Here is a 10,232-nt window from a genome sequence, read left to right on the forward strand (position 1 = left end):
AGGACGAGCGGCACTGGTGGTGATACTGGGAGACTGGAGTGTCTAAGGAAATTGCTTGTGTGACTTGTGGTTAGCCAGTGCGGTGAGACCCAAGTCCTCTCTGTCTCGCTGGTTTGGTGCCTTAGAGGTGGAGAAACCCCAGCCTTGGGCTGTAACTGCCCTGCTCGGAGCAATTGGTCCTGAACTGGCACCTCAGTTGGGCCCCGCCAGAACCAGCATTGTTACAGGCTCCCAGTCAGCTGTGCAGTGGGGCTAAGGTAGGTTCCCTGCCTGCCCTGGCTCTGTGCAGCTCCCGGAAGCAGCTGGCCAATGGGAACTGCGGAGCCAGCGTTCGCAGTGGGGGCAGTGCACAGAGCCTCCCTGGCTACCCTTGTGCCTAGGGGCCACAGGAACGTGCTGGCCGCTTCCGGGAGCCACGCAGAGCCAGGGCAGGCAGGGAGCCTGCCTTAGCCCCACTCCACCGCCAGCCGGATGTTTAACAGCCCAGTCAGCAGGGTCCCTTTTCGACCCAGCCTGGCAACCCTACTGAGTCCTTACGCAGGGTCAGCTGTCAGCAGGAGTTGGTGTGGGGCGTGCGCTGGGCCGAGCCCTGGGCTGTGTCACGTCCTCTGGCGGCCAGAGGCTAACACACAAAGCCAGGCAGGCCGGGGTGTGGGGAACGGTTTATTTCAGAGCACACTGAAGTTAGTGTGGGGCACAATGCCCAAGGCTCGGGGAGGGGCTGAGTCCAGTCACACCAGCCTGCAGTGGAGCACACAGCAGGCAAGCCCAGCCCAGCCCAGCCCAGCCCAGCCCACGCCTGTGGCTAGCACGTCCCGTGGTCAGACGCTCCCTCGGTGCCCTGTGCTCCAAGCCACTCCCTGGCGAGAGCGAGGGCTGGGTGTGGAGGGCAGCACGTGGCTTTCCCTGGCCCAGCTGCCTGCTCTGCACTAGCTCCAGCAGGCACTGGGCAATGGGTCCGCTGGTGGATGATCAGGAAGCCATGCTTCTTGAATCCTTTGCCGCACTCGTCACACACGAAGGGCTGGTCAGCCGTGTGGGCTCTCTCCCTCTCCCGCCGCCTGGCTGCCGGCGGCCCCCGTGGCCCCTCCTGCTGCCTGTCGTGGGTGATCTGGTGCATGATGAGGTTGGTGCTGCAGGGGAAGCTCTTGCTGCACTGCGGGCAGGGGTAGGGGCGCTCGCCCGTGTGCATGCGCTGGTGGATCAGTAGGTTGGTCTTGTACTTGAAATGCCGGCCGCAGTCGGAGCAGGGGAAGGGGCGCTCGCCCGTGTGCGTGCGCTGGTGGATGGCCAGGCTCGACTTGTAGCGGAAGCGCCGGCCGCACTCAGAGCAGAGGAAGGGGCTCTCCTTGCTGTGCACGCGCTGGTGCACCGTCAGGTCTCGCTTCTGCAGGAAACTCTTGCTGCACTCGGCACACGTGTAGGGCCGCACGCGGGTGTGCACGCGTTGGTGCACCACCAGGTAGGTCTTGTTCTTGAAGCTCTTCCTGCAGGAGGGGCACATGAAGGGGCGCTCGCCCGTGTGGGCACGCAGGTGCACCCCCAGGCTGCTCTTGTAGCTGAAGGTGCGGCCACACTGTGGGCAGACGTAGGGCTTCTGCAGCGTCTCCCTGCTGTGCACGCGCTGGTGCAGCATGAAGCTGTTGGGGCAGGAGAAGCTCCGGCCGCACTCCGTGCAAATCAGCAGCACTTTCTGCTCATGGGTCTGCTTGTGGGCCAGCAGCTCGGCCTGCTGGTGGAAGCTCTCCCCACACTTTGTGCACTCATGGTCCTGCTCCACCTTCACCTCTCCAGGCAGAGGGAGCCAGCACATGTCGAACGCGAACGCCTCCTCCGACGGCTCCTCTTTGACTGGCTGCTCTGCAGCAGCTGTGGGGACAGAGCCAGGAATGAGCTCCTGGGACGCCGGCTCCCCAACTGCTCGGGCTGAGCCACTCGAGTCCCACGGATCCTGGCACCCTCTGTGCAGGAATAACTGTACGCATGTGACGTTATTGATATAAATTGGGACCATATAGAACATGGGTTGCAACCAAGGTCCTGTAGTGGCACCAAATCTCATGTAAAGGGGGTCATATAAGGTGTCTAAGACCAGGTTATGGGTTGCTGGTTATGATTATGCTGTCTGGGTGCATGTGTATCATTTTGTAGTTGAAGTTATAAGTATTGGCTCTGTACTGTCTGTAGTTTGTATTATGCTCTGCTTCTGGGAAAGATCCCAGACAAGCTGATGTTAGCCCTGCCTAGCTGGCTTGATGGCCCATTAAGGACCATCAGCTACACAATTGACCCATGGAGCGAAGGCAGACACGCCTTGTGACTCAGCAAAGTGCAGGGACTGGCCCATGTGACTCCAGGCTCCATTTTGCTGTAATTTTCCACAGTGAAGACAAAGGGATTCTTACACCTGGAAAAGTCTATATAAGGCTAATGCCTCATCTCCATCTGGTCTTCAATCCTGCTTCTGACCTCTGGAAGGACTTTGCTACAAACTGAAGCTCTGCACGAAGGACTGTTGACCCATCCCAGCGGGGGATGTTCCAGAGACTTAATCTGAACCTGCAGTTTACTCCAGCCCTGCTGCAAGCCTGGACTAAGAACTTTGCCATTACTGTATGTAATTGATTCCATTTAACCAATTCTACCTCTCTTCTCTACCTTTTCCCCTTTGTAAATAAACCTTTAGATGTTAGATTCTAAAGGATTGGCAACAGCGTGATTTGTGGGTAAGATCTGATGTGCACATTGACCTGGGTCTGGGGCTTGGTCCTTTGGGATTGAGAGAACCTTTTTCTTTTACCGGGGTGTTGGTTTTCATAACCATTCATCCCCAGGACGAGTGCACTGGTGGTGTTACTGGGAGACTGGAGTGTCTAAGGAAATTGCTTGTGTGACTTGTGGTTAGCCAGTGGGGTGAGATCAAAGTCCTCTTTTTCTGGCTGGTTTGGTTTGCCTTAGAGGTGGAAAAACCCCAGCCTAGGGCTGTGACTGCCCTGTTTAAGCAATTGGTCCTGATTTGGCACTCTCAGTTGGGTCCCGCCAGAATCGCTCCGTCACAACGCACGTGTGTGCCTGCACGGAGAGACCCCAGGAGAAAAATTCCTGATCCTACCTAGTTCTTATTGGCACTTTCCAACCCTTAGCCCCTTTCCCAGACTGGAAATGAAGGCAGAGGGAGATGACTTGTCCAAGGCAGAGCTGGGAACAGACGCTACATCTCCCAAGTCCCAGTCCAGTGCTCTGGCCGCTAGGTCTCACCCAGGTCAGTTTCATCTAGTCTAGAGCACAAAGTCGAACTTACTGCACGGCTCCACTCTGGGGCAGAGTTAAGGCTCTCTGGGTGCCCCTACATTAGCATGCTCGGATTTCAGGTTAAACTTAAGACAGTTTCCTGGGTTTGTAGTAGCTGGTGTGGGGAGAACGGCGCCGTGCCAGGGGTGGATTTCACCCTGCATTACAGACACATGCTCTCAAGCTGAGCTCCAGCTTAATGCAGTTTTCTCTGGGGATGTAACCGCATTTTCCATGCCTGCACTGAGAGCTCTGGGACACACCCTGCACGTGATGGCTCCGGCAGAGCCAGCCCCGGGTCGACACACTGGTTCCGGAGGAGTGCCTGCACATGCACAGACAGAGGTGGGTCATGGCACGTCACACCCAGCAGAAATCACACAGCGCACAAGGCACCCATGTTCTCTGATGCATTGCCACTAACTGGGCACAGCCTGGCCCTCTGGGGTGCCAAGTACCCCAACTCCCAATGAGGCTGACAAGGGTGCCCAGCAGGATGAGGCCCCGTGTGATCCCTCTGCACTGGGGGGTGTCACCCTTTCCGAAGCAGCAGGCAGGTGCTTTTCCTGTGCCCTGCCCCATGCCCGGCTCCGTGCGAGGGACCGGCCGTACCTGCCAGAGCCTTGACTGCTCTCACTCTCTCCTTGGACAGCTCGTAGTAGTGGCGCCGCGCTGCGCGTTTCTCGCGTGCACTGACGTGGCCTCTCTGTCGCATGGCTGCAGCTGGGCGTTACAGTGCAGCGTGGGAACAGCAGAAAGCAGAGCGCCCCAGCCCCCAAGCAGCAGCTAGGAGACTCCCTGACACGGCAGGCTGGGGCAGCCTGTGGGTCCTGGGCAGCTTTCGTCCTCGCTGAGCATCCTGTAAACGAACCAAACATTCCCAATGATCCCTTACGCCAGAGCCAAGCAGCCATGAACTGGCCCCCCTTCAGCACACGATGGGCTCCGAGGATGGGGAGCTAACCGCTGCAGTCTGCTCCGCCTGGCTGGTGTAGCAGGGGAACGGGTTACTGGGAGCAAGGACTGTGGTTGGGCAGGCTTGCTTTGAGTTGCTCCCTTCGGAAGCTTGGATCCAGCAGCCCTGGCTCTCCCCTGCTCCTGAAGGGTCTCAGCTGCCTGCCTCCTCTGCACCCCGCAGTGTGTGAGGGCTGCTGGCTCCCCCACTCCTAGAATCTCCACACTCTGTGCCTTCCTGGTACAAACCGCTTGGGAAGGGAGGAGGCCTGGGTTGTGTCGCACACCTACACTCTGCAGGCAGGGCTGGATTAAGGCATAGGCAGTACAGGCCTGGTTCCTGGAGTGTCACGCTGGCATCAGAATCATGGCTGGTGGTTTGTGTGTTTGGCTGTTTTTTTAAATTGTGTTCCTAGCCCTCACTGTTGTGAAGAAAAGCTTGAAAACATGAAGCGAGTAAGCAGGGCCGGCTTTAGGAAGTGCGGGGCCCAATTCGAACAGTTTTGACGGGGCCCCTGCAGGGATGACTAAAAAAAAAAACAAAACCACAACCCCCCCTTTCATTTCTTCCATGTATTATTTACTTTCCACGACTATATACATAATAACAAAATTATATATTACATACATTACATCATATTATAAATATCAATATTTATTGTACACCTCACCTATGTTTTTAAAACTTTATCTTCCTCGCTTTTTGTTTGACAAAATCTTTCAGTAAATTGCCTAACTCTAAGCTCTTCATTACTTCCCATTCAATTGACATGATTGCCAAATTGTTTAATCGGTCTTCCTGCATCGTTGATCGCAGATATGTTTTAATTAGATTTAGCTTTGAGAAATTCCTCTCTCCTGAGGCTACAGTTACTGGAATAGTCAGGAAGATTCGAATTGCTATAAATAAATTTGGGAATCCTGTTGATCGGTTATTATATGCAAGAAATTGAAGGATTTTTAGGGGGTTTCTACAATCAGATGAAATAATTGGCTTTAATGCTTCCAGTTCTTCACAAAGCATGTAGCCATTTATGTCAACTGATTTTACAGTTGAAACTTGTTCGTTTTCCTGCACTAATTTCACATCTGTCAATGCAAGTTCCAGATCTGCAGCAGCTTTTCGTATGGTGTCCTTGGGAAGATTTTTGAATTTGCATAAAAATCCAAATAAACTTTCATGCTTTTGTAACTGTTCAAACCTTGGTTCAAGTGACTGTAAAGCTTTGTCTAACACTTGACTGAAGCACTGCACTCTGTAAACTCCTTTGGGTCAGAAAAAGGCTCATCTGCAGACTCATACTAAAACTGTTTTTTTCGTTTGCGCAAACGTTTAGTCTGGAATACTGGAGTCACATCTAGATCTTTGGCAAGTTCATTGGCACCAGTTAACACTTCTTGAAAACCCTTCTCTCTGTACATTTTTAACCAGTTACAAAGCTTTTCAAATGAAGAAATTCCTGCAGAAATATCCATTGTATCACTCTGCAGCTCTTTGCTCACAAAATTCACTTGAAAAAGTAAATCATGCCAGAAAACTAGGAGATAAAAGTCTTAGCCTGCCCTGTTGCAGACCTTTTGCATTCTCCCCTCTTGATGTATTTGATTTCCTCCTCCAAACCTCCCTCTCTCTCACCTGGAGTTCACAGCACTAAGTACCGGCTCGGGGCTTTTTTCCTGGGTTACAGGATCCCGATACTTTAGTTTTGAAACAGACACAGGCAGCCACAAACTCACCCTCAAACACCAACACCACGAAAACCACAAAAACAACACAATATTACAAACCTATGGCCAGGGTCACTATATTACTGCACACAGCAGTCAATCAATGCAGTTGTAGATAAATCTCTGCATTCTGCATTTTTGTATAACCTTTACATGACTTTGTATTGAACCTTAGTAATATGTTATAGCGGGCCCCTAAGGTAGCATAAGGTAAAAGAAAATGTCTTTTTGCTAGAAGTAGAATAAGATCTTCCCTCCACTTTGTAATCAATTGCCCCATTGACTGAATGAGGTGTGAATGAGGAAGGTGTGGAAGGCAGGCACCTCCAGACAGCTGCAAATCTTGGAGAGGGGCTGGGAGCCAGACCAAGGAGCTTTGCCCAGGGCTGAGTGGGTCGGAGTGCGGAGGGGTGGGTGCAGGCTTTGGGACAGAGTTTGGGGGCTGGAGGGAGGTGCTGGGGGGAAGGGACTGGACTGCCATGTGGCTTCCTTCCTGGCGTGTTGCCCCTCTCCGTAGGCTCGGTGGGGGATGGAGCTGCCCCTTGCCCAGTGTTTGCAGGAGTGGTGGCTGGGGGGGGGGAAACCCAGTCAAACTCTGGTTTTACTCTTTCGCTGACGGGTCACTTAAACCCCTTATAAACTCCTTCCCACCTCTCTCACTCCCCTTTTCTACTGGGCTTGTTTGTTCTTTTCGGTGGAGCCAGATGAAAACCACAAACCCCAGTGAGAGCAACAGGCTGGAAGACTAGACTGAACCCACCATCCAGCCTAGTCCATCCCAGAGCCCAGGACTGAGGGCAAATGTCCCCCCACCCCCAGGCCACCTGCTTCCACTCCTGGCCTCTCCCAGCGCTGCCAATGATTCTGTGTGGCTGCATCGGGTGGGATTTCAAGCGGACCCCTCAACCCCCCGCTAAATTCATCCTTATTTTGCGACCACTCTGCAACAATAGCACCTTCCTTCCCTGCCCTAAAGCTGCTGGATGGCTAGAAAGCTGAGCTGGGCATTTGATTGATCTAGAATATTATCATGCCCCCCCCCAAACCCTTAATATCCACAAAGCTTTGGGGGGGGCTATTCCCCCCATCAAGCCAGTCTATTTCATTGTTGTAGGGCAAACGAAGGAGCCATAATTTAATGGAAATATTCAGCCCCTACAGCAGTCTTGCAGCAGGGAAAGCAGAGTTGATGGGAAGGGAACAGGTCTGGATAGGAGCCCCCGTCCTCCTCCTTTGCAAATAATTTGGAGAGAGGAATTTGATCACTCAGTGCCTCAGTTTCCCCTCCTGCGAGGAGGGGGAGATAAAAGTCTGCCCTGTTGCAGACCTTTTGCATTCTCCCCTCTTGATGTATTTGGTTTCCTCCTCCAAACCTCCCTCTCTCTCACCTGGAGTTCACAGCACTAAGTATCGGCTTGGGGCTTTTTTCCTGTGTTACAGGATCCCAAGACTTTAGTTTTGAAACAGACACAGGCAGGCACCAACACCACGTAAACCACAAAAACAACCCAATCTTACAGACCTAGGGGGAATCGCAGGGTCAAACACTCACCCCTGGAAGCCTCAGCAGCTGATCGAGGTCAACTCCAGAGATTCCTGTCTCCCACCGGACCAGAAGCTCCCTTGGTGTCTCCTCCAGGTGAGTGCTGGGGGTGGGGGAGGGGAAGCACATGTGCCTTCTCCCCCCACCCCCTCCTCCTCATGACCTGCAAGTTCAGCCAGCCAGGGCTGCCTCTGCAGCGTCTCTCGTTGCCTAGCAACAGCTGCTGCTTCCGGGAGACGCAGCATTTGCTTCCGGGAGAGACGCTGCCGGTGCGGGGGCCCCTTCAGGCGCGGGGCCCAATTCGGGGGAATCGGGCAAATCGGCTTAAGGCCGGCCCTGCGAGTAAGTGGTCCGAACGTCTGCCTATTATATAGGATGCTCACACCCTGCTGCAGAGCACCATCTTGGCCAGTTACGCATACCCACAACAATGCTACTTGAACCCGTAACACGGTGGAGTTAAAGGCACAGAATTTTTCACTAACAATACAGAAAGACCAGGGAGGGAAAGGAGTTATTTAAGTTAGGCGCCAATGTGGACACAAGAATAAATGGACACTAACTGGCCATCAATAAGTTTAGACTTGAAATTAGGCGAAGGTTTCAAACCACCCGAGGAGTGAAGTTCTGGTCCTCGGAACAGCCTCCCAAGGGGAGCACTGAGGGCAAAAACCAGAACCGCCTTCAAGACTGACCTTGATAAGTTTATAGAGGGGATGGTATGGCGAGCTGCCTACAATGGCATGGAGCCGATCTGCAACTGCTAGCAGCGAATATCTCCAACGGCCGGTTGGGACACGAGATGGGGAAGGCTGAGTTACTACAGAGAATTCTCTCCCAGGTATCTGGCTGGTGGGTCTTGCTCACATGCTCAGGGTCTAACAGTATTTAGGGTCAGGAAGGAATTCCCCCCCAGGTCAGATTAGCAGAGACCCTGGGGGGTTTTCACCTTCCTCTGCAGCCTGGGACTCAGGTCACTTGCAGGTTTAAACTAGTGTACATGGTGGATTCTCTGTAACTTGAAGTCTTTAAATCATGATGTGAGGATGTCAGTAACTCAGCCAGAGGTGAGGGGTCTATTACAGGAGTTGGGGGGTGGGGTGAGGTTCTCTGGCCTGCAATGTTCAGGTCAGAGTAGATGAGCATGATGGTCCCTTCTGGCCTTAAAGTCTATGAGAAGCGGCAGGTGTATTCCCTGAATTGCTGTTTGCCATCTGCAGTGACCACACTGACTTTACCTGAACATAACACGCTGCCTTCCAATGTAATCAAAATTGTTCCGATCTTCAGCTCCAAGCCAAACACAGTTCTTTCCCCATAGCTAGTATTTGCTGTGGACGATCCCCACTTTGCAGGGCCTGCACTGAGCCAGGTCTCTGCAGCCACATGGCACTTAGGCTGCAGGCTGGCTCTCACCGCACACGCCCAGGGTGCCTGTAGTGGGTCATCTCAGGGCTTCCTGTGGAGCAGGCGGGGGCTCAACCCCTGCACCTGTGGCCCTTGGTGCCCCTGGAGCCGGGCCGGCGTGGGCGGTGGGGCCCTGGGGGGACACAGAACTGGGCCGGGGAGACGCTGCACGGGGGGCAGCGCCGGGATGGCTCCAGGACAGCGCCTTGCGGGGAGAGCCAGGGCGCCTCCGAGTGACCAGCTGGAGCCCTGCCCCGCCTGCACCCTCCCCATGGCAACGCCCCAGGCGTCCTCTCACCTGAGCGCCTCCCGTCCCCATGGCAACGCCCCGGGCCTCCCCTCACCTGAGCGCCTCCTGTCCCCATGGCAACGCCCCGGGCCTCCCCTCACCTGAGCGCCTCCTGTCCCCATGGCAACGCCTCACGCACCTCCCCGTCCCCATGGCAACGCCCCGGGCCTCCCCTCACCTGAGCGCCTCCCGTCCCCATGGCAACGCCCCGGGCCTCCCCTCACCTGAGCGCCTCCCGTCCCCATGGCAACGCCTCACGCACCTCCCCGTCCCCATGGCAACGCCCCGGGCCTCCCCTCACCTGAGCGCCTCCCGTCCCCATGGCAACGCCCCGGGCCTCCCCTCACCTGAGCGCCTCCCGTCCCCATGGCAACGCCCCGGGGCAGCGCTCTCCCTCAGGGTTCCCCAGCGCTCGCGCAGGGTCGGAGTCGAAGGGCGCTGAGCTCCGCCCCGCAAACCAACCTCTCCCCGCCGCCCGCTCGCATCCCACGCGGCCAGCGGCGGGCTCGGGCCTCTCAACCCGCCGGGGGGGGGGGCTCTAGTCCTCACAGCCCCGCTCTATGGCTCGGGGCCGCTCTGCTCCGCGGCGGAGGCCGCGCTCTATGGCAGGTCCCTGCGGAGGGGGGGCAGCGCCACGGGCCCGCCCCCTTGGGAACGAGGCACCGAGACGTCGTGGGGCACGTGGGGCTCAGGGCACAGCGCTGCCCGGGGGGGTCCGGCTCAGCCTCTGCCTCGACTCGCTTGTAAAGGCGGGTTCAGTGGGAGCGAAGTTCCGGGGGGGGGGGGGCCGTGTCTGCACCATGCAGGGACCAAGGCAGCGGGTGAGGGCAGGAGAGTTACCCCGCACCCCCCCACGGGGCCCTGCCGGACGGGCTCTCACCGCAGGGGACGGGGCGTAGCTGGGGGGGGGGGCTGTGTCTGCACCATGCAGGGACCAAGGCAGCGGGTGAGGGCACGAGAGTTACCCCGCACCCCCCCCCCCGGGGCCCTGCCGGACGAGCTCTCACCGCAGGGGACGGG

General features: G+C 55.9%; 1 protein-coding gene across 4 annotated transcripts; it reads right to left on the reverse strand.

Annotated features, from left to right (window-relative positions):
* Nucleotides 1-647: 647 nt before the first annotated feature.
* Nucleotides 648-9,780, reverse strand: LOC120398523 (zinc finger protein 239-like). Of its 4 annotated transcripts, none has more exons than XM_039526030.1 (3): nucleotides 9,675-9,780; nucleotides 3,904-4,150; nucleotides 648-1,869 (listed from the first exon to the last, which is right to left on the reverse strand). In XM_039526030.1, exons 2-3 carry the CDS (start codon nucleotides 4,004-4,006, stop codon nucleotides 806-808), a joined length of 1,167 nt encoding a protein of 388 aa, XP_039381964.1. In that variant the 5' UTR covers nucleotides 4,007-4,150; nucleotides 9,675-9,780; the 3' UTR covers nucleotides 648-805. The 4 variants fall into 4 exon arrangements, with proteins under 4 accessions (XP_039381964.1, XP_039381963.1, XP_039381966.1 ...); XM_039526029.1 differs by having other exon boundaries at nucleotides 9,560-9,743; XM_039526032.1 differs by lacking the exon at nucleotides 9,675-9,780 and adding an exon at nucleotides 9,222-9,260.
* Nucleotides 9,781-10,232: the final 452 nt, after the last annotated feature.

This window comes from Mauremys reevesii, linkage group 2, assembly GCF_016161935.1.
Source record: "Mauremys reevesii isolate NIE-2019 linkage group 2, ASM1616193v1, whole genome shotgun sequence".
Lineage (NCBI taxonomy): Eukaryota > Metazoa > Chordata > Testudines > Geoemydidae > Mauremys > Mauremys reevesii.